The 25,068-nt window shown below is 38.0% G+C and overlaps 1 protein-coding gene across 3 annotated transcripts in view; it reads left to right on the top strand.

Annotated features, from left to right (window-relative positions):
• Nucleotides 1-25,068, top strand: part of MARCHF1 (membrane associated ring-CH-type finger 1) — a 967,912-nt gene that overhangs the window by 898,469 nt on the left and 44,375 nt on the right. For all 3 annotated transcript variants that reach the window (XM_053583965.1, XM_053583959.1, XM_053583949.1), the window contains one exon: nucleotides 5,229-5,409. In XM_053583965.1, coding sequence (XP_053439940.1) covers nucleotides 5,229-5,409 — 181 coding nt within the window. The remainder of the gene's footprint in view (nucleotides 1-5,228; nucleotides 5,410-25,068) is intronic.

Raw genomic sequence — 25,068 nt, 5'->3', positions numbered from 1 at the left:
CAGACTTTCAGCTACACTACAAGGTCATAGTGATCAAAACAGCATGGGATTGGCACAAAAATAGAGACATTGACATTTGGAACCAAATAGAAAATGATAAGATGTAACTTACCTCTTACAGCCACCTCATCTTTGATAAACCAAACAAGAACATACACAGGGGAAAAGAATCCCTATTCAATAAATGGTTCTTGGAAAACTAGATAACCATGTGTAAAAGACTGAAACTAGATGTGTACTTCTCATCACTTATAAAAATTGATTCAAGATTGATAAAAGATTTACAATAAGGCGTGAAACACTAAAAATCCTCAAAGAAAGTGTGGGGAAAACGCTTGAAGATATTGGCCCGGGGGATGATTTTATAAAGAAGACTTCCGTGGCAATTGCAACAATAACAAAAATAAACAAATGGGACTTAATTAAACTGAACAGCTTTTTTTTTTTTCTTTTTTTGTAGAAGTAGAGTCTCACTTTATTGTCCTCGGTAGAGTGCTGTGGCATCACACAGCTCACAGTAACCTCCAACTTCTGGACTTAGGTGATTCTCTTACCTCAGCCTCCCAAGTAGCTGGGACTACAGGCTCCTGCCAAAATGCCCAGCTATTTTTTTGTTGCAGTTTTGCCAGGGCTGGGTTGGAACCCACCACCCTCGGTATATGGGGCCCTACCCACTGAGCCACAGGGGCTGCCCAGATGAAAAGCTTCTGTACAGCTGAGGAAACAACAACCAAAGCTAACAGACAACCTTCAAAATGGGAACAGATATTTGCATATTATGAATTGGACATAACTTTGATAACTAGGAATTAGTTAACAAATTAATCAACAACAAAAAAAAAGACCCAACAATCCCATATATCACTGGGAAAGAGACATGAATAGAACCTTCTCTAAAAAAGATAGACGAATGGCTAAAAAAGTATGAAAAAGGGCTCATCATCCCTAACCATCAGAGATATGCAAATCGAAACTATCCTGAGATTATCACATAACCCCAGTGAGAATGGCCCACATCACAAAGTCCCAAAGCTGCAGATGCCTGGCATGGATGTGGAGAGAAGGGAACACTTTTACACTGCTGGTGGGACTGCAAACTAATACAACCTTTTTGGAAGGAAGTATGGAGAATCCTCAAAGAACTCATATTAGACTTCTCGTTTGATCATGCAATACCATTACTAGGTATCAACCCAGAAGAAAAAAAAATCCTTTTATCATAAGGACATTTGCACTAGACTGTTTATTGTAGCTCAATTTATAGTCACTAAAATGTGGAAACAGTCTAAATGCCCACCAGCCTATGAATGGATTCATACATATATGTATACCATGGAATACTATTCAGCCACTAAAAAAGATGGAGGCTTTACATCTTTTGTATTAAACTGGATAGAGGTCAAACACATTCTTCTCTGTAAACCATCACAAGAATGGAGAAGCAAGAATCCAATGTACTCTATTCTGATATGAAGGCAGTAGATGAGCTAATATAAGGGGGTCTTGGGGGATGAGCAAGTTAGCAGAGGGGAGGAAGGAGGGGGTTTGGGGATTACGGTGTGTGGCACACCTCTTGGGAGTGGAACACAATTATAAGAGGAACTTTAATAGATGCAATCAGTGTAACCTAATTCTTTGTACCCTCAATGAATCCCAAACAATAAAAAATAATAATAATAGTAAAGAAATATCAGCCTCTTATTTTCTATAATTTATTAGATGCCAGTGACTCAAAAAAACAAATATTATAACTAACTACATGATATATTTACTTTCATGGCCTGTTTTATAATAAGTTGTATTTTATTGACTGAATTCAAGTCTGTCAGACTAGGATCTGCTGAGTACCTGTGCAGTGACATTGCCTTGGCAACAAGCGTGATATAAACTGTAAGAAGCCCAGTTCTTTAGGCCCAGGTTAGAAGAGGAGATACTTCAGGTTTTCATCTTAAAGATAATTTTTAGTTTTTCCCACAATGTTGTCCTTTTAGATGTGATGCTACATCCAGCACTGCTACTTTCTAACTCAGCTCAGGGCCAGGTGACATGGATTTTGAAGTTTGCTGTGTTCTCATTCAATCACTCCCACCCAGAACTTCAGATATCAGTATTCCTTTTGCTTACTTTACTTTTCTTAAGAAATGGATATAAAGTACCAATGTACTCTGCTATACTTCTTTATTTTGAGGTTGGGGGAGACTTTCAATTCCTCTATCTTTCTGCACTAATAATCTGAGTAGCCATTTCATTTCCCTTTGAGAGGTAGCTCAGACACACACACATACACACACACACACACACATATGAGGCTGACATGCATTATATACACATACACATACATTTTTTTTTTATTTCAGGTTAATGTAACCATACAAACAACTAGGTTACAATATTTGAGAGTCTAGGTTACATAGAGAGTCCCTCTTGTAGTTGTGTCCCACACCCAAAAAGTGTGCCATATACCCTTCCATTGTGCCTATTAAGTGGGAGCACACCAATCCCCTCCCCATCTCCCTCTTTCCCCTCTATTGTTCTCCCTCCCCCCAACTTGGATTAAATTGAGTTCTTCCATATGTGGGCAACACACACATATTTTTAAGACCCCCTTTTTAAAAAAAACATGCTTTGAAAAAAAGGGTGTATACACCTAAAAGGAAAGAGCAGCAGCAGCAATTCATACCTTCTTCTAGCCTGTCACTGTGACTCAACTTTAGGAAAGTAATTGTGTAGATTTTAAAAAACTTTTTAAATGTTCACAATCATATTTCTAATACATTTAAAGTACTACTTCTAAATAAATGTATTAACAACTTCTAACAGCTGGTTAAATCATTAAAATTATTGAACAACTGAAATTTGGATTCACCACTTAGGATTATGAAAGTTTTATCTCATCTGAAGGGGAAAGCACATCATTTTTAAAAATCTGAATAGGAGATATAATGATATCACATGCTGCAAATCTGTGAACCTAGAATTCATAGTAATTCAGAAATTAGTTGAACTAAAATTTTTCTGCAGATGTAGTAACATTTTCAAACAACAGGATTTACTATACTTGAGTTTTATGTGACTTAAACAATGGTAATTATTGACATTTTAGACCATTGTGATCAAATAGGTGTGCATCTTCATAAGATAGATGAAGTCAGTCTTTTCTGGCTCAGACTTTCTGTGCAAACTTTATTCTTTGCTTATACCTTAAAATTTTTTCAAACTTTTCACATTGGTAAGATACTGTAACTAAATGATATATTGTGACCCCTTTAAAACTATCATCAAAAATAGTCCAAGCTTCAGCATTATGAAGTGTTCAGCATTCAGGACACTTACCAGTTCTTTCTTTCTTTCTTTTTTTTATTTTTTTATTTTTTGGAGACAGTCTCACTATGTCGCCCTCGGTAGAGTGCCATGGAGTCACAGCTCACAGCAACCTCTAGCTCTTAGGCTTACATGATTCTCTTCCCTCAGCCCCCCCAAGTAGCTGGGACTCCCTGGTGACAGTTCATAATTTTTATATAGAAAAACTCAGAGACAATGACCTACTATTAAGCTGGGGACATGGCGTCAGCATAGGGATGAAATTACAGTGAAGTTTGATGCACTAGCATCTAACAGCTTATCTTGTGACTTGAGTCCAGCAGTGACCATATAAGTAAAAGTACAGTAATGCAGGCTAAGTACCCTTTATTTCAAACACTTGGGACCGTTAGTGTTTTGGATTTCGAATGTTTTGGATTTGAGAATATTTGCATAAACATAAGTGGGATATCTTGGGAGTGGACCCAAGTCTAAACACAAAGTTTATTTATGTTTCATATATACCACAGACATATAACCTAAAGATAATTTTATTTTTCCCTTGGGGACATTGAATAAAACTGTGTGTCACAGCCCTGTGTGTTGTGTGTTGTGGGCCTGCATTTTTGACTGCATGTAGTTTCCCACTTGTGGCATCATGTTAGTGCTCAAAATGTATAGATTTTAAAACTGCCTGGATTTGAAACTCTGTTTCACTACTTACTAGCCATGATCCTGGTCAAGGTGCTTAACTTCTCTGTACTTCAGTAGCCTGTCTCTAAAATGAGGCTAATAATAGTGTCTATCTTAGTGAGTAGTTGTAAGTAAATAAGTAAGTTCCAATGAGCAAAACAAATATTCCAGTGCCTGGAAAAAGGCAAGAACTATATTAAATGTTAGCTAGCATAAGCTATTTTTTTTTAATTGTCAGGTAATTTTATTAGCTCTAAAGTACATGCATCTCCAGATTAATTGGGCATATCAAGCTCCAGCATTGGCCTCTGTGCCAAAATTAATACTTAATATTTACCAAGCGTTTGCCCCATGTCAGCCACTGCTCTAAACACTTTTCATGTATTAACTGGATTTAATGCTTACAACATCCCCAAGGGGTGAACATTATTATCATCTTTATTTTTAAAGATTATTTTAACTTACATATCAGACCTTAACAGTGGTTGAATAATTAGCTCAAGATTACGTAAATTCTGTGATTTGATCCCAATAATTCTCTTTTTATATAAGCTATTTTTATTCAACAAACTAATGCCTACAGTGTAGAGTACTGGGGTAGATTCTGGAATGCAGGGGTTGAGGAATGAATGAGAGGGAAGTGGAGACATTAAATATAGATTTTTCTTTACATAAATTCATAAAATATGTGGAGGTGGAAGAGTAATATATAAATAGCTGAAGAGAACTGTGGGGTCAGTTCAAGGATTACACTTCCTTTTTCAACCCCGATTCCCTGAAAAATTAGTCAGTCCTTCCTTTTTGTTCCCATGCAGACTTCCACCATGAAACCTGAGAGGCTTTCATAAGGACATGTATGTTTTGGTTATTTACCCATGTGTTTAATATCTACAACATTCATGTCTTTTTCCCTGTCCTAGAATTCAGGCTCTTTGAGTGCTAGGACTTTGTCTTGTTTGTCTTTATTTTGTCGTTTATTGTACTTAATACTGAAATATGAAGTAAACAGAAGAATTTCAAAAAAACAAAGTTAAGTTTGGATTTTGGAGCATTTTGGCTTTTGAATTTTCAGATTAAGGGTGCTCCACCTGTACTGATCATAGATTCAGTTCCAGCATCACAGTTAGAGGTTAGGGCTCCTGTGCTCGGAATTCCTGCTCTGAGCAAGCGTTGAAATGCATTTGTGGGACTTTTTCTCTGGGAGGTCTAACGCTAGCTGCTGTGTCCTTCCTCAGAATCTGTCACTGCGAAGGGGATGAAGAAAGCCCCCTCATTACACCCTGCCGCTGCACGGGGACCCTGCGCTTCGTCCATCAGGCCTGCCTTCATCAGTGGATCAAGAGCTCAGACACGCGCTGCTGTGAGCTCTGCAAGTATGACTTCGTGATGGAGACCAAGCTGAAGCCCCTCCGGAAGGTACGGCGGCCACCGGGACTGCTTTGGGAGGGAGAATTTGCACAGCAGGCTTGTTTTAAAAATCCATTTTCATGGCCGGGCGCTGTGGCTCACACCTGTAAAAGCAAAACAAATATTCCAGTGCCTGGAAAAAGGCAAAAACGATATAAATGTTAGCTAGCATTTAGTTGCCTAGCATTCTGGGAGGTCGAGGCGGGAGGATCCCTTCAGCCAGGAGTTCCAGACCAGCCTGTGCAAGAGCGAGACCTGCTTCCACTCCCCACCCCCATCTCTACTAAAAATAGAAAAACCAGCAGGGAATTGTAGCCAGCACCTGTACATCCAGCTACTCCTACTCTGGAGGCTGAGGCAAAAGGTTCGCCTGAGCCCAGGAGTTTGAGTTTGCTGCTGTGAGCTAAGCGGAGGCCACAGCACTCTAGCCTGGGCAACAGAGTGAGACTCTGTCCCAGGGGGGAAAAAAAAATCTGTTTCCTTCTGCAATAAGTTTCTTCTAACATACCAATATCCATAAAGGGTCCCGTGTATGATGCACAAAATGCAGCCAAGTCCTTACAGAGCATCTTCCTTTTTTATGTTCCAGGGCCTCTGATTTATCTATCACTCCACAATTTCAAAACAATGTATGTGTGTGCATAAATGCATATAGAGAAACATATAAACACATATTTGAATATATATGCAAACAATACTTGCAAATCAACATAATTGAATTGATGAGAACTGTGACAACATCGTATTATACTTCCTAAGATCAATTCTTTTGTTTTGTTTTGTTTTTTTTGTTTTGTTTTTTGAGACAGAGTCTCACTATATCGTGCTCAGTAGAATATCGCGCTCAATAGAGAGCTGTAGCATCACAGCTCACAGCAACCTCAAACTCATGGGCTTAAGCAATTCTCTTGCCTCAGCCTCCCTAATAGCTGGGACTACAGATGCCTGCCACAATGCTCGGCTATTTTTGTTGTCGTTGCTGTTTAGCTGGCCTAGGCCGAGTTCTATCCCACCACCCTCAGTGCATGTGGCGGGCGCCTTAACCTCTGTGCTAAGGGCACTGCCCACTAAGGCCAATTCTTAAGAAGGTAAATTACATTAATTAATATGAACTACTCTAATTTCTTGAAAGGCATTGGGTAATTTCTATAAGGTGTGGACTATTTTTTATGTTTGCTTTTTGGGGATTGGTTTGAGGGTTCATGTATAATTACGAGTCAGTAGAAAGAAAAATATTTTCCACATTATGCGTGAGGCTGTGAGGAAGAGGTAAGTGTAGTTTTGTCTATAAAGTCTATCTTCAAGTTCCTCATTTATGTTATATTTTTTTCTAAAGAATGAAGGTAAGAGTGTGAGTCAAATATAAAGTTAGCATCTCACTCAAAACCACCAAAGGACAACTTATAAAGGATAAATACAAACAAGGACAATGAACTTTGGATTTTAGGATGTAACTTGTTCCTCTTTTTGCCTAACCACAGCCTTGCATACATATATGAATGCCTCAATTTCCAAGGGAAGAATAGAGAGACAGTAATTTAAATAATGAATCAGCCTAGAGCTGCTCTTTTATTTACATTAAATGCAAAGCAAAAGTGATAGAATATTGCTTGGGAATAAATATGATGGGTTCCAGAATGAGCAGAGGCAAAAAGTGAATAAGAACATTCCGGTAGGCATCTGATTGATGGCTGGCCCTTGCAATTCCTCATTAATTCTGTAAATTATGGAAAGGAAGAATAACTTCCCCTACCTTTGTGGTTGCCTTGATTTTAAAAATATGAAAATGGTTTCTAGACGTCAAAAATGATGTACAAGATGCCTTTGGGGTGTGTGTTCCTTTTTTTAACATATGGAGTGACCTAAGTGCCAAAAGGTAACACTTGATTTCTCCAGGGCCAAGAGCAATCAACGCCACCTGGCAAAATGGACCCCATTCCAGGCCCTTTGTTTTATCCGCTGCACAGAGGCTGTACGCTGTGTCTGGAGCAGTTAAATGACACATTGTGCTCCCTGATTCCCTAAATTTCTCTCTTTACCCCTTTAGGATCTACAAATTATTTCATGGCATCTTTATACTTCTCCATTTTTCCAATCCTATATCTATGTGAAATTTTCATTTAAACTTTGTCAAACATAATTATTTCAATTTGAAAGCAACAGTTTAGATAATAACATATACATATTTCTTCTTACTTTACAGTGTCTACCACCACCATCACCACCACTACCCATATATTATTGTGTAACAAACAAAACATGATGCTGGGAAGAAATCTATCTACAGCTTTGTAGAATCTCCCCTTAAATACAACTTTAATCCTTTCTTAGCATTTTATTCCCAATAATTTGCAACACTATCAGGAAATCCTTTTTTTCTTTCCTTTTTTTTATGAAGTCGTAACCGTGTACATTAATGCATTTATGGGGTATAATGTGCTGATTTGGTATACAATGTGGAAAGCTTACATCAAAATTGTTGACATAACATCACCTCACTTACTTACTTTTTATGATAAGACATTTATACTCTAATTAGTTTTAAAATGTACCATTGCATTATGCACATTAGGTGAGGTCCTACCAAATACCCTCCCTCCTCCCAGCTTCCCACCTCTCCTCTCTTCTCTCCCCTCTTCCCTCCTTCTTTCTGGACCATAGTTTTGTTTTCTCATTCATATGAATGCAAACGTGTTTATAGATTGGTTTCATAATAGTATTAAGTACATTGGGTACTTTTTCTTCCATTCTTGATTTACTTTACTAAGAAGAATATGTTCTAGCTCCATTCGGGTAAACATAAAAGATGTAAAGTCTCCATCTTTTTATGGCTGTGTAGTATTCCATGGTGTAAATACACCACAATTTGTTAATCCATTCATAGGTCGATGGGCACTTGAGCTGTTTCTATGACTTGGCAATTATGAATTGGCCTGCAATAAACATTCTGGTGCAAATGTCTTTGTTGTAAAATGATTTTTAATCATCTTGGTATATACCTTGCAGGAATTGCAGGATTGAACGGCAGGTCTACTTTTACTTCGTTGAGTATTTCCAAACTTCTTTCCAAAAAGACCGTGTTGGCTTGCATTCCCACCAGCAGTGTACAGCTGTGCCCTTCTCTCCGCATCCACACCAGTGTCTGAAGTTTGGGGATTTTGTGCCGTGGGTTAATCTTACTAGAGTTAGATGATATCTCAAAATAGTTTTGATTTGCTTTTCTCTGATGATTAAAGATGATGAGCATTTTTTCATGTGTTTGTAGGCCACGTGCCGGTCTTCTTGAGAGAAGCTTCTCTTCAAGTATCTTGCCTCCAAGGAAATGGGGTAATTTGTTCTTTTCTTAATGATTAGTTTGAGTTCTCTATAGATTCTAGTTATTAGGCCTTTGTTGGAAACATAACCTGCAAATATCTTCTCCCATTCTGAAGGGTGTCTACTTGCTTTTCTTACTGTGCTCTTGGTCATGCAGAAGCTTTTTAGTTTAATCAAATCATAGTAATATATTTTTGGTGTTGCTTCAATTGCCAGGGGGAGTTCTCCTCATAAAAAATTCTCCTAGGCCACTTTCTTCAAGCGTTTTCCCCACACTCTCTTCTAATATGTTTATAGGATCATGTCTTAAGTTTAAATCTTCTATCCAGTGAGAATCAATTTTTATTAATTGTGAAAGGTAGGGGTTCAGTTTCAGTCTTCTACAGGTCGCCAGCCAGTTCACCCAGCACTGTTAGTTAAATAGGGAATCTTTCCCCCAGTGAATGTTTTTTGATAGGCTTGTCAAAGATCAAATGATGGCAAGTAACTGGGTTCATCTCTTGGTTCTCTATTCTGTTCCATACATCTACCTCTCTGTTTTTGTGCCAGTACCATGCTGTTTTGATCACTGTAGATTTATAGTGTAGCCTGAAGTTTGGTAACGTGATAATTCCTGATTTGTTTTTATTTCTGAGTAATGTCTTTGCTATTTGAGGTTTTTTTCTGATTCTGTATAAAATGAAGTACTATTTTTTTCAAGACCTTTAAAGTATGACAATGGTGCATTAATAGGGATTGCATTAAATCTGTCATTGCTTAGGGTAGTATGGACATTTTAACAATGTTGATTCTTCTCAGCTGTGACCCTGGTATGTTTTTCCATTTGTTAAAATCTTCTGCTACTGCTTTTCTCAGAGTTTCATAATTGTCTTCATAAAAATCTTCCACGTCCTTGGTAGGTAAATTCCCAAATATTTCATCTTCTTTGGTAACTATAAAAGGAATAAAGTCCTTGACTATTTTTCAGGTTGACTATTATTGGCATATATAAAAGCTACTGATTTGTAAGTATTGATTTGGTATCCTAAGACACTGCTGTAGTTGTAGTCTTGTAGTTGAGTCCCTGGGGTTTTCCAGGTATAAGATCATGTCATCCAGGAAGAGTGAGAGCTTAATCTCCTCTGACCCCATCTGGATACCTTTGATCACTTTCTCTTGCTTGATTGCAATGGCTAAGACTTCCATTACTATGTTGAATTGCAGCAAAGACAAAGGAATCCTTGTCTAGTTCCAGATCTGGGTGGAAATGTTTTCTATTTTACCCCATTCAATATGATATTGGCTGTGGGTTTGCTGTAGATGGCCTTGATCAGTTTAAGAAATGTCCCACCTAAGCCTACTTTCTTAAGTGTTTTGATCATGAAAGGATGCTGGATATTATCAAAAGCTTTTTATGCATCAATTGAGATGGCCTTTGTTTTTTATTTTATTTATGTTATGTATTATATTCATTGATTTATGTAGGAAATCCTATTTCCCCCCTCAACAAACCTGCATTTATTAAGAGAAAGGCAGCAAATGCATCCATCATTTTAAATATTCGAGATAGTGAATATGTTTCTAGAACCTAGTGGGCACCTACTATCTGATGATTAATGAAATATTCCAGTTTCCTCTTTAATAACATTTCCTTGATTGATTATAAATATTGGTTAAGGATAGCATTTCAACATCCTTCACCTTCAATTAGCACTTGTCTGTGTATCAGGGTGTTAGAATCTAAGCCAGAGGTTGGTGACATCCCAATAACGTATATTACTTGACCCACAGAACTGAATATTTGAATTTTGGTTACCAAGAATTAAATATGTGATTATTTCATGTAAAATTCCACACATCTGAATTTGTTTGAAAATCACAGTATCTGACTTTCCTGAAATCATATTTTCATATGACAACCAGTGGAGCTAAGTGGTGGCTGTCAGCATCACAAATCTATTTGAATTTCAAGTTCTCCACCTTCCTCAGCCTTCACTCTCCCTCTCTGATTCTGAAACCTGAAGACATTTCCACTCATCTGAGTATCTGCTGGCCCTGGGGAAAGGATCTGAATTTTTGACTCTTTTTCTAACATGAGTACTAGATGAGAAGCAGGCATTGTATTTCTCTCTCCATGATTGATACAGGTTTTAAAAGCCTAGGGAAAGTGTTCAAATTCTTACTTTCCCCTTTAAAATTATGGGGCACTGGAACCATACTTAACAGTTAGTATTTGTAATGACTTCAGATTGTTAAGATGATACAAACTATACAAATACAAGGCATTTTTATACTGCTCTAGATGGTTTATCTTGATCGCACTAAGATTCATCAATGATTTCCTTTTAGTAGATTTTAAAGATCGTAATGAATGCCTGGTATGCCATTTGGTTAGAAAATATTTGAAGTACATCCAATTAACTGCTCTCAACTCAGTAATTCCATTATAGTTTATAACATTCTAAAGACCAACCACATGAAACAATTAATTTAGCAAGTGATACTGAATTATGCCAAATAAAAAAGAATAATCATCTTGGTATTTCTACACTTCCATCATAATGATTTACAGCACTTTAGTTGAAATATCTATTTTTTAAAAAAGCTATATTTGACAACTGTTAAGTCCTTTCTTTCTTTAATTTGATGTAAGAATTCATATTTTGGAAGAGCATGGGCCAGTGCAAGTCACCAGAGTAGGTTAAATGCTCAACAATTATTATTGATACCCTGCTAATATGGATGCCTTGTAATTAATAGCTTTAAAATTGACCAGGGCAGAGAATAAGGCCAGATTCCTAGGTAGATCTCTTTACTACTTATTGAATAATGTTACCCAATGACACATTAAAGAAATTCAAAATGCGTCATTTATTTATCATTATGAGGAATTTCGCTATCTCACTAATATGATCATAATCTACTGAATTTCTTCTATGTGCCAGATACTTTGGATATTTTATTTAATTAATTCAGTTCTCATCACAACTCAATTTTGTGTAGGCATATCAAGCTCATTTTACAGATGAGAAAAACGAACTATCACATCAAACTTATTTAATATCACGCACTGCAATGCTCCCCCTCCATTCCGAAGCTTGTGTTCATTGCCTGTGCCACACCCACACTGCCACTGAACAGCTGAGAGACTCTGTCTGTAAGCATCAAACCTCTAGTTTTTATTTAAATCATTTGTTGTGGAAATCTTCCAAAATAAGTTTTTTCTAAAATAAAAATTTTTCTAACACCTTCTTCCTTAAACAAGACAATTTGACCATGTTTACATGGATGGAGCTGGAACATATTCTTCTTAGTAAAGTGTCTCAAGAATGGAAGAAAAAGTATCCAGTGTACTCTGCCCTACTATGAAACTAATTTATGGCTTTCACATGAAAGCTATAACCCAGTTATAACCCAAGAATAGGAGAAAGGGGGAAAGGGAGGGGAGGGAGGGGAGAAGTGGGCGGAGGGAGGGCGATTGGTGGGATTACACCTGCCGTGCATCTTACAAGGGTATATGTGAAACTTAATAAATGTAGAATGTAAATATCTTAACACAATAACTAAGAAAATGCCAGGAAGGCCATGTTAACCAGTGTGATGAAAATGTGTCAAATGGTCTATAAAACCAGTGTATGGTGCCCCATGATAGTATTAATGTACACAGCTATGATTTAATAAAAAAAAAAAAGAGTATTTGACCCAATATTTTTTTCCTAATAACTTATTTACATCATTAACATGCACACCAGTTATTTTGCAGGCTAAAAAATAGTAACAACTTCAATAGCTTGAAATACATATATGCCCATTTGCCTTCTTTCTATGGTCCCAGCCGGAGGTGTTGTGAAAGTCTTTCCAACTGCCTTTTGTTGTTTCTCTTTCTTCCCTGATCTCGGAGGATCAGGTGTCACTTCTGCTCTGAAACAGTCTTTATTCAGCATTTGACAGTTATTCCTTTTATACTTTAAATAACGTCAACAGCAACAATAACAAAAAAAGGGCTTGTAGAATTGAGTCTACACAAGGCTGAAGTCAGTTCTGGATGATCACCTGTCTCTTTGGATTCTTGACAAGAGTTTTAGAAAGCATGGATATTCTGAAATAATCATTCTAAGGTTCTTGAAATTCTCTTTGGCATCCTTTTTAATTCTCTGTATTATTCAAAGAACGTGAGATTACAGGGTAAGAAAGCCCTACCCAAATGAAGTTTTGATGTCTTCAGGCTGTTCCCCTGTCATCAGAACCCAGTTCCAGGGATTAGGCTTGTTGTCTCATTTCTTCACAAATATATAAACCCATAAGCAATGAAAATCTCCACACAAGTAAAAACAAAACTTTTCGGTAATTCTTGCAAAAAGATCTATATTCATAATCCATAATGCAGTTCCAATTCTACTTATTATAATACATATATGAGCCCTAAGGAAAATCTAAGGTAGGTGATGTGGAACACTCTTAGGACATGATTTAGTTTACAAGACTATACTCTCCAAATGAGCCGGGTACATTTCCCCCAACAAATTTTTCTCTGGTGGTGGTGATGTCTGTCATCAACACTCTTCCCTTTATTTTCCCATTGCTTCATTCACTAAGAAAAAGGAAACCACAGGCTACTGAGCCGATTGCTATAGGGAGAGAACAAATGAGTAGACTACAAAATAACAACAACAACAACAAAAAGCTAAAAGAAAAATACTTCAACACTTGATTGAAGCATTAACCTTTCCACTGAAGTTTTATTGTCATTTTGTTTTGTTGTTTTTTATTTGCTTTATTGCTTTAGCACATTGATGCTCTCAGAACTACAAATGGTATTTCCATTAAAATAATATTCCAGTGTGAATAGACAACAACGCCAATACATCTTGTATCAAATAATTAGGCAATGGAAAATATAAGTGCTTCGTGGCTCATTCTAATAGACATTCCGGGTACATCACATAACTTTTATCCTTTGGTCTTTAAATAAAACACTAGCATGTTAATTCATTTTTCAGATTTCAAAGAAATATTTAGACACCTGGGACCAATATTATAGTATGTTCAAAATAAAAATATTGTCTGGGCAGGAAAAGAGCTTATTCTTTTGTGAAGCATCCGTCCATAAACATAGTCTTCCCTTTTAAGACAGATTTAAGGCCATGCCACCAGCAAACTATATTCTGAATGATTTTTCTGAGAGGCTCCAATGATGTCTAGTTTGTTCATTCACTCAACTTACTGTACTAAATATGTACCACATGCCACTCCTGTTAAGTATTATACAAGACGGAATAAAGTTCCTGCAGAAGGTTGAAAAAGAACAGAAGGATTCCTTGTCCCTGCAGAGGGACCAGGAGAGGTGATTCAGAGAGAGAGTGTTCATGATGTGATAATCATGACCAAATGCCAGACCGTGATGTGAGTGGCCTTTATATAATCGCCCATTTCTAAATATATGTAAAACAAAACAAAAGATGCTGTAAACACATAACAAAACACCTTTCTCATTTGTTCCCCATGCTTCACAGAACCTAGGCTCATCAAGAAGAGATTTTTTAGTAGTTGGATATCCAGGGCACTACAGAGAGAGAGAATTGAGAATATGGTACAAGATGATTTGAGGGTGTCCTGAAGTCACCTTAAATAAACAGTCCCTGAATAGGCATTGTTGGCTGGATTAAATTAAGTGGACCATTTCTCTTCAGTACCTCCTTATTAGAATATGCAGTTATATAATACTTCAGCTCTACTTTTTTCTTTGAAAGTATTCCTTGAAGAACCTACCCTCACTGTCTTGGGAGGACTGTCACCTTGCGTTACTATTTGAGATGTGAAAAGAAATACTTCAACTACATTAGACTTGCTGTTGAAGTCGGTAACAAGATATAGTTCCACCCTTGAGAAAGTCCATTTTTATTTAAGAAAAGCATGAGACACACAAAATGGAACTTCTCTTACATATGGTGTCCTCTGATGTTTGAAACAGGAACTGGGTTGAAATGATGGACTCGATATCCCAGTGACCCACTGGAAAGCACACAAACACCAATCCAACAGTAAAGGAAAGGAGACTGGGTCAGGAGTCAGACAATTCAGTTTTAATTCTGATTCTGACATTTAATTCCTCTGAGTATCATCTCCATGTCTTCACCTGAGATGAGGCGGCTGGGTGGGTATCTTTAAAGCTTCTTCTATAAAACTCTATGATTTCATGAAAAGCAAAGTGAAATATCGACTTATTTTTTAAAAAAATAGAAGGAATAAATAGATCTCACTTTCAAATGTATTTTAAAAGTCCAGAAAAAAAATAAAAACAGGTACATAGACAGAATCCTTCGTGTCTGCCTTAGCTTACGTTATACAGGCCCGGTGCTGGGTGGGGAAGGAGTCCGTGGTCTGAGCGCCAGGACTGGGGAATAAATAACCCGTGTGCTCTCTCAATCTTTCTCCTTACTTTTTAAAGCAAACCAGACTGAGATAACGAGGAAGTTTTCTCTCTCTAATTTTTTTAAATAAGGCAAAATGTTAAAAAAATGATTAAAATATTAAAGTTATAGCAGGAAAGAAGAAAAGAGAGAAGAGAAAGAGAAAAAAGAAGAGCAAGAAAAGAAAGAAACAAAAAAGAGATGGGAAGTGAGGATGGTGCGTGTTGAGGGGCATCCTGAAAGGTAGCTGGATGCTAAGTACAAGTATCCAGGCTGCACTTTTCTTTCTTTTTTATAAATCGTAAGCTGGTGGTTAAAGGATAAAGTGCAGCAAATTCAACTGGTTCTTGACAACCAAGCTCTCCTGCAGCCCTGAGGCATATACATGAAAGACTTCTGACCCAAAGAGGAGAGGCAGGATAGGCTGAAAGCCATTTTCTAGTTAACACAGTTAAAAAAAAAAAGGGGGAGTGGGGGGAGAATAGATTTCAGGTGTAAGCAACTTAATCTAGTTGAGTTTAGAAAAGATATTCTAAAGATATTCTGTTTTCTTGAAGGGTAAGGTCTCTATCAGTATAGAGCTAGTTAAATGCAAAAGTTGATATTTTCATAGAGGATTTTTATCAATAAAGTTAACAAGTTTCAGAGATAGATCCTTGTCTGCAGTGAGGAAAAAGTTTCTTTTTTAAGAGACTGCTGAGCTTCTAGCAAACTCTATGTATCCATAAGAATACACAGCGCCAGCTATGTCTGAGGGCACCCTGAGAGGGAGGGCTCCAGTAATAGCCAATTTCAATGAATCGCTCCCACTTAATAAACCAATGTTTACTGAGCACCTATTGTATGCCAGTCATTATACCCAGCACTAAGATTTTATAAATGGACAAAATAAAAATCTTCCGCCCTCAGAGGATTCACATACTAGTGGATATGGATGGAGGTAGGGAGTGTGAAAATGACTTAGTCACAATATTTTGAAATAGACTTGAAAATTATATATGGAATAATTCTGGTAATTCCAGACAGGGTTAATATAATTCCAACTATTACATTATAACTCAAGGGAAATTTGTGGAAATTTTTAGGCAAAGAAACCTTCAATTTCATAGCTGCCTCTCTGTTCTTTTAGTGGGAAAATGTAACGAAGAAAGTTAAGATGAAAATGTTGCTGAATGAACAGGAAGCAGGGCCAGGAAAATGCACAAAGATAATTTTGTTCAAGTTGACCTAGAAAAACTACTGTGTGTGGAGATCTGCTCCAGTTCCACAGACAATTTTCTTTTTTTTTTTTTTTCTAAAACACCATAGATAAATTTAAATGGAATTTCAAAAATGTTTAAGAAATATCAACAAGGCAATACAATAGAAAAACCAATAACAGAGACTGAAAACATAAAAATAGAAAATTCCTGGGTTATGCCCTAACATATGAATAAGTATATTAAATGTAAATAGTTTATTTTATTTTTTTATTTATTTATTTTTTTTTTATTAAATCATAACTGTATACAATGATATGATTATGGGGCATCATACACTCACTTCATATACCATTTGACACATTTTTATCACAGTGGTTAACATAGCCTTTCCGGCGTTATCTCAGTTACTGTGCCAAAACATTTACATTCTACATTTACCAAGTTTCGCAAATACCCCTGTAATATGCACCACAGGTGTGATCCCACCGATTCCCCTCCCTCTACCCACCCCCCCCTTTCCCACTTCCCCCTATTGTTAAGTTGTAGCTGGGTTATAGCTTTCATGTGAGAGTCCCAAATTAGTTTCATAGTAGGGCTGTGTACATTGGGTATTTTTTCTTCCATTCTTGGGATACTTTACTAAGAAGAATATGTTCCAGCTCCATCCATGTAAACATGAAAGAGGTAAAGTCTCCATCTTTCTTTAAGGCTGCATAGTATTCCATGGTATTTATGTCAGGAACCAGACAGGTAATACAGATGAATAGAGCAGTTAGGTTTCATGATAATAAACAGCAAATAATACAGGGCTGGGAGTATGATAAGGAGTGGTGGGGTCTGTGGCATTCTGAAATAAACATGCCTAGTCTAAAGAGAGTTGTAGCTACTCAGCTCCAATTGATTGTTGCCAAATAAACTATTTTTCAAATGAAGCCCGAATTGTAGATTTAGTTTAATCTCAACTAATAATGGTAACTAATTTAAACTTGAAAGCTATTCAAGAAAGACAAACTGGTCTGAAAACTGAATATAGCCCACAGGCCAAAAATGTATAATCTCTGCAAAGTAGAGATGTCCACATTTCTCTACAAACATTTTCCTAATGGATTCAGTATAATGTAGTGGGAAGAACATAGATTTAATATGTGAAGAGCTAAATCCAGTCTCCCCCCCGCCCCCATGCAGTTTCTCTGTCACTTAGAGTAAGTCTTGTGACCTAAGATAAGTTCCTTTTCTATCAAAAAAAAGTGGAAGGAGGTGGAGAGTTGGCAATAATACCTAATTTGACAACTTTGGGGAGTTGTGTTGAACAAAATGATGTAAGTAAAAGCATCTTGCAAACTGTAAAGTCCTATAAAATTATTATTGTCTCGTCCATTTCTCCATTATCAATATGGGAGCAAGTTCACTTTTCTGTTCTTACCAAACCCATATTTAGCATTGAATTCACTTATGACCATCAAGAGAATCACATGCACTTTTTGAAGAGCGGCTATTTCTAGAGCGTGTGATGATCATAGGGGTAGAGTGCATTTATTGATTTGCAGATCAGTTGTTTAGAATGTATGGTCATCAGGATAAAGGTTATGCTGGTTTCAGTTTGCAACCTAAGTTACCTATAAGGAAATTGCTGAGCAAATTAGTAAAGTAAATGAGAAGACAAGAAAAATATTGTCAACATACCAAAACCTCCACAGGAGTTCATTTTTTAAAAGTAAAACGAAAACAAAAACCATTAGCCGTATCTGCCATATTCGAACAAAATCCATTCTGTGCTTACTTCCAAAAGGGTTGTGCTACATGTACCAAGCAGTCATTTGCTTGTGAATACCTGATAGAGGGATAATCCATGATTTTTATGGATGGATTTGACTAGTGTAATGATTAATAACTTGAGCTCTAGTGTCAGCTGACCGTTAAAGTTCTTAACAGTAGTTACTATAGTTTTATGGCCCTGGGTAGACTACTTAATTTTTCCATGCCTCTATTTTCCCCCTGTGTAAAATGGGGATAATAAAAATATAAACTTCCTTCTATGGCTGTTAGGCAAATTCGGTAAGAAAATGCGTGCAAAGTACTTAACATCAGATCTGAAACATGATGAGAATAAATATTAACTATTGGCATGTTTCAAATGACTTTAGTTTTAACTTTGTAGCATTTTTAATGGTCCTTGAATTTTTAAGTTAGAAGTGTCTTTGAGCTTACAACTCGTTTCCAAAAATGTTTAAAGTGGTAAAATTTCCCCTCGTCTAAATTCAATGCAATTTTATTTAGAAGTCAAAAATATAAAAACATAAAAGGTCACAGAGGAGACAGAAACACTACGGTGTGGCTCAGGAGTGACCATCTGATGAAACTGTGGCATTCCCAAAGGATCCCATGTGAGCAGAACCGAGGTGTGTGACCATGTGCACAGACTGCTTTGTGGCTGCACCGCTCAACCTTGAAGATCAAGTAGTAACCATCTCATTCAAGAACTATAGTGTTAAATGGAAGAAGCGGAAGTGGAAAATCTCTGCCATGACTGACATCGGGAACACCAAACCTCACCATTTCAGTGAAGGAGGAAAAGATATACTTAACCACAACTGCTACAGACACTCGTGCTTCCTGGAATTATATGCCTAACGCGCCCTAATTCACTTGAGTTTTCCAGCACTGAGCAAGCTTGAGCAATGGATGTTTGAAGTTCACCTTGGGAATCTCAGCCTTATGATGCCCAACAGATACACCTAGGAGTTTCTGGTTGTCCTTTGCCCATCACACCTTGTCACGTCCACTCACTGATATGTGCAGCTGTTTGCTCTATCTGGGGGGGGTGATCCAGAGGTGCCCTGGCCAAGAGGGCTGACTGGCACTGATCTCCAGTGTGACTCCTAAGCCAGCCACACAGCTTCTGAAGAAGGTGTGTGTTCCAAAGCCTCATCATCACAAAGAGACTTCCAAACACCTTTAAGAGGTAAACTTGAGTCTTAAAAAACCAAGCTCAGGGTTTTATTTCCATAAGAAAAATAATCTCCTCCCCACTTTCTTTATAACTCACATCTTCTGTCTTCCCTTATCCAAATTTCTGAATCAAAACCAGTTATCAAGTGACTTCAGGGAAATAGTAAAAACTAAGGTGCCAGCTTACCCCTTAAGTTTAGTTCAATAAAACACTCCAAACAAGATTATTTGGGTCTCAGAAACCTGCAAAGGCCTCCACTTTGAAAAGCTCTACTCTAGAGTAATAATCGATGTATTTAAGATTATTTTAGTGATAGATAGTTATAATTTTTATTGATATTTATGTTTGGTTATATTAGTATACCTAAAATATTCACACATTTGTCTTGGAAGGTTCTGGGGAATGTGATGAGAAATGGTGTGGCAAGCATTAAATCATCAACAATAATTAAGTCAATGGACAATGTGTAATATTAGTGAATTACCAATAGCAATAGAATAATATTATCTTAAAAGGTAGAGGGAAATATCAGAAGCATTACCTAGCATATTTGGAACTGATTGCCTCTAGGGAACCATGAAGAAGGGTGCAGAAGAGCAGAGCAAGAGGTGGTCATTCAGTGAAATTCTGTGTAGTCGTTCAAATGAACTTGCCACTCAGTGTGTGGGACTGCAACTCAGAAGAAGGAATCAGGTGTTGGTTCAGTAGATGATATGGTTCAGATATTTGGTCCCTTCAGAGTTTATATTGAAATGTGATCCCCAGTGTTGGAGGCAGGGCCTAGTGGGAGGTGTTTGGGCTGTGGGGCAGATTCTTGATGGATGGCTTGGTGCCCTCCCTGCAGAAGGAGTTCTTGATTACTAGTTCCCAGGAGAGCTTGTGGTTTACAGGAACTTGGCACCACCTCCTCCCTCTATGACTCCTTCTCTAGACATGTAACAATGCCTGCTCCCCTGCTGTCTTGAATGGAAGTTCCCTGAAGCCCTCCCCAGAAGCAGATGCGAAAGCCATGCTCCTGTACAGCTGCAGAACCGGGAATCCCATAAACCTCTGTTCTTTATGATTTCCCCAGCCTCAGATATTCCTGTATAGAAGCACAAAACAGGCTACTCACACGGTAGGCCCCAGGTGATGCCGGCGCAGGGCTGTGCTTTGTGTGGCCTGGGCTTGGGGAGAAGGATTCCCAGCTCAGATCTTTCAGTCATTCTGATGACATCAAAAAGAAAGCCTCATCTAGGCACTAGTCATCATTAGTATAAAGATGAGTTCTATCTTCTTAGACTAAACCCTTCTCTCCTCCGTTCCTGTGAGAGTGTTTGCATACAAAGTATGTTGGTGAACCTAGCAACTCACAAGGTGAAAGATTTAGCTCAGCATGAATTATGGCTTTATGTTTGTTTAGATTTACCACATCTTTATATGGATTAAATGAGAAATTATATTTGCTAGGGTTGAATCGGACGCTGTCCATGACTACCTTCTGTAGCAAAATTCCCAAATAATATGCTTGTTTTTCTGCCAGGTACACAATCAGCGAGTCGCTGTTGCTGCTGTGTGAGTTCACTCGTCATGTCTAAAGATCCTTCTAACAAACAGCGTTTCTATTCATCCACTAGCACTTCTTAAACTATTCATGGTCTTGGAGCAACGGTTTGTGCCTCCACCAGACAGCAAGCCATATAAGTAACCCTGGCCTTCAGTGGAGGTATCCAGACCATCCTATCTATTACCCAGGAGAACAACAAATGCCACTTCCAACAAACACTTCCTTTGTTCTCAGCCTTCACAGTGATTGGCTCCGTGCACTGGGTTCCCTCGGCCCCTCGGGCGTTGATGCTGTCCTTGTGTGGTAATTATACTGTCTGTACTCAGGGACCGTGCCCAGTGCCTCTGGAACCTAGCTGTTACAGAGGCCTTTCCTTTGCTCCTAGCACGTGTCTCTCCAGTCCCAATTCACTTCCATACTCTTAAAGGCAGAACGCCTCCTCCAGTCAGGGCCACTGCCCATAAAATCAGACAAATCACAGGCAACCAAAACTCATACTATAGGTAAGCCACTCTGCTTACCTTAAAAAAAAAAAAAAAATCACCATTGGGCAGTGCCTGTGGCTCAAAGGAGTAGGGCGCCGGCCCCATATACCGGAGATGGTGGGTTCAAACCCAGCCCCAGCCAAAAACTGTGAGAAAAAAAAGATCCATTTATGGAAGGAAAGTTCAAGTTCTCATTCAAAACTGCTTAATGGGCTTGGCCACTGTAGCTCAGTGGCTAGGGCACTCACCTGCTCACCAGAGCAGGCAGGTTCAAACCCAGACCCGGGGTTGTAGTTGTCAACTACAGCTGAGGGTTGTGGCAGGCTCCTATAGTCCCAGCTACTCAGGAGGCTGAGGCAAGAGAATCTCTTGAGCCCAGGAGTTTGAGGTTGCTGTGAACTGTGACACTACTGTACTCTACCCAGGGTGATAAAATGAGACTCTGTCTCAAAAAAACAAAAAAAATTGCTTTATGATGACTTTCAGGAGCAGCCACAAAGGGGTGCTGGCTGGATTTAGGAAACGGGGCTGTTCAATAACGTACATTTTCACTAAGAGGCTTCCTCTTTGAGGCTTGATAGTTTACAAATCAATCTCTCCTCAGCCCTGCCAGGATAATTGGGCTACAGGGTATATAGGTTAATAGGTTTTGTTTTCTATTTAACTAATAACTAGCTACATTGCAGTAATCCTTATTTGCACTCTTAATTTCAGAATATGCACAAGTAGCTAGAGCTATTCCCCCAGAGAGCAGCTTTATGGAGCCTGCTGGGAAAATCAGCAGAATCGGGGCAAGATACATTTTTCTTAGCAGAACTGACTTGTGGAGAAGAACTTTGGAGTTCTTCTGGGTCCTGGAGGGTTTTTTTTTGGGGGGGGGGGGGTGCTGACTTTTGAGTAAAACCTACTTTCTTCCTGCTTTCCCAAGTATCTCGCCCACCTAGATTTTTTCATCTATTTCCTTACAAAGTTTATGATTAAAAGTAAGAATTAATATCTTTTTTTTTATTCATACAATTTTTGAAAATGTCGTGCCTTCTATGTGCCAGGCACTATTTTTTTTTTTTATTGTTGGGGATTCATTGAGGGTACAATAAGCCAGGTTACACTGATTGCAATTGTTAGGTAAAGTCCCTCTTGCAATCATGTCTTGCCCCCATAAAGTGTGACACACACCAAGGCCCCATTCCCCTCCCTCCACCCGTCTTTCGGCTTCCCCCCCCATAACCTTAATTGTCATTAATTGTCCTCATATCAAAATTGAGTACATAGGATTCATGCTTCTCCATTCTTGTGATGCTTTACTAAGAATAATGTCTTCCACATCCATCCAGGTTAATACGAAGGATGTAAAGTCTCCATTTTATTTAATGGCTGAATAGTATTCCATGGTATACATATACCACAGCTTGTTAATCCATTCCTGGGTTGGTGGGCATTTAGGCGTTTCCACATTTTGGCGATTGTAAATTGAGCTGCAATAAACAGTCTAGTACAAGTGTCCTTATGATAAAAGGATTTTTTTCCTTCTGAGTAGATGCCCAGTAATGGGATTGCAGAATCAAATGGGAGGTCTGGCTTGAGTGCTTTGAGGTTTCTCCATACTTCCTTCCAGAAAGGTTGTACTAGTTTGCAGTCCCACCAGCAGTGTAAAAATGTTCCTTCTCTCCACATCCACGCCAGCATCTGCAGTTTTGAGATTTTGTGATGTGGGCCAGTCTCACTGGGGTTAGATGATATCTCAGGGTTGTTTTGATTTGCATTTCTCTAATATATAGAGATGATGAACATTTTTTCATGTGTTTGTTAGCCATTTGTCTGTCATCTTTAGAGAAAGTTCTATTCATGTCTCTTGCCCATTGATATATGGGATTGTTGGCTTTTTTCATGTGGATTAATTTGAGTTCTCTATAGATCCTGGTTATCAAGCTTTTGTCTGATTGAAAATATGAAAATATCCTTTCCCAATGTGTAGGTTGTCTCTTTGCTTTGGTTATTGTCTCCTTAGCTGTACAGAAGCTTTTCAGTTTAATGAAGTCCCATTTGTTTATTTTTGTTGTTGTTGCAATTGCCATGGCAGTCTGCTTCATGAAGTCTTTCCCCAGGCCAATATCTTCCAGTGTTTTTCCTATGCTTTCTTGGAGAATTTTTATTGTTTCATGCCTTAAATTTATGTCCTTTATCCATCTTGAATCAATTTTTGTGAGTGGGGAAAGGTGTGGGTCCAGTTACAGTCTTTTACGTGTAGACATCCAGTTCTCCCAACACCATTTATTGAATAGGGAGTCTTTCCCCCAAGGTACGTTCTTGTTTGGTTTACCAAAGATTAGGTGGTTGTAAGATGCTAGTTTCATTTCAATTCAATCCCAAGTGTCTGTGTCTCTGTTTTTGTGCCAGTACCATGCTGTCTTGAGCACCATGGCTTTGTAGTACAGACTAAAATCTGGTATGCTGATGCCCCCAGCTTTATTTTTGTTACAAAGAACTGCCTTAGCTATATGGGGTTTTTTCTGGTTCCATACAAAACGCAGAATCATTTTTTCCAAATCTTGAAAGTACGATGTTGGTATTTTGATAGGAATGGCATTGAATAGGTAGATTGCTTTGGGAAGTATAGACATTTTAACAATGTTGATTCTTCCCGTCCATGAGCATGGTATGTTCTTCCATTTGTTAATATCCTCTGCTATTTCCTTTCTGAGGATTTCATGGTTTTCTTTATAGAGGTCCTTCACCTCCTTTGTTAGGTATATTCCTAGGTATTTCATTTTCTTTGAAACTATGGTGAAGGGAGTTGTGTCCTTAATTAGCTTCTCATCTTAACTGTTATTGGTGTATACAAAGGCTACTGACTTGTGGACATTGATTTTATATCCTGAAACATTACTGTATTTTTTGGTGGCTTCTAGGAGTCTTGTGGTTGAGTCTTTGGGGTTCTCTAAGTATAAGACGATGTCGTCAGTAAAGAGGGAGAGTTTGACCTCCTCTGCTCCCATTTGGATTCCCTTTATTTCCTTATCTTGCCTAATTGTATTGGCTAGAACTTCCAGCACTACGTTGAATAGTAAAGGTGACAGAGGACAACCTTGTCTGGTTCCAGTTCTAAGAGGAAAAGCTTTCAGTTTTACTCCATTCAGTAAAATATTGGCTGTGGGTTTGTCATAGATAGCTTCAATCAGTTTTAGAAATGTGCCACCTATGCCCATACTCTTCAGTGTTCTAATTAGGAAAGGATGCTGGATTTTATCAAATGCTTTTTCTGCATCTATTGAGAGGATCATGTGATCTTTATTTTTGCCTCTGTTAATATGGTGGATAACATTTATGGACTTGCATATGTTAAACCAGCCTTGCATCCCTGGGATGAAGCCTACTTGATCATGATGAATGACTTTTTTGATGATAAGCTGTAATCTATTGGCTAGGATTTTGTTGAGAATTTTTGCATCTATATTCACGAGTGAGATTGGTCTGAAATTCTCCTTTTTGTTTGAGTCTTTTCCTGGTTTTGGTATCAGGGTGATGTTTGCTTCATAGAATGTGTTGGGGAAGATTCCTTCTTCCTCCATTTTTTGGAATAATTTCTGCAGTACAGGAATAAGCTCTTCCTTGAAGGTTTGATAGAATTCTGGAGTGAAGCCATCTGGACCAGGGCATTTTTTGTTGGAAGCTTTTTTATTGTTTCTTTGATCTCAGTGCTTGAAATTGGTCTGTTCAGGAGCTCTATTTCTTCCTGGCGAGTCTAGGGAGAGGGTGTGATTCCAAATATTTATCCATTTCC

Source organism: Nycticebus coucang, chromosome 1, assembly GCF_027406575.1.
Source record: "Nycticebus coucang isolate mNycCou1 chromosome 1, mNycCou1.pri, whole genome shotgun sequence".
NCBI classification, from domain to species: Eukaryota; Metazoa; Chordata; class Mammalia; order Primates; family Lorisidae; genus Nycticebus; species Nycticebus coucang.
This window is presented reverse-complemented; position numbering and strand designations above follow the sequence as displayed.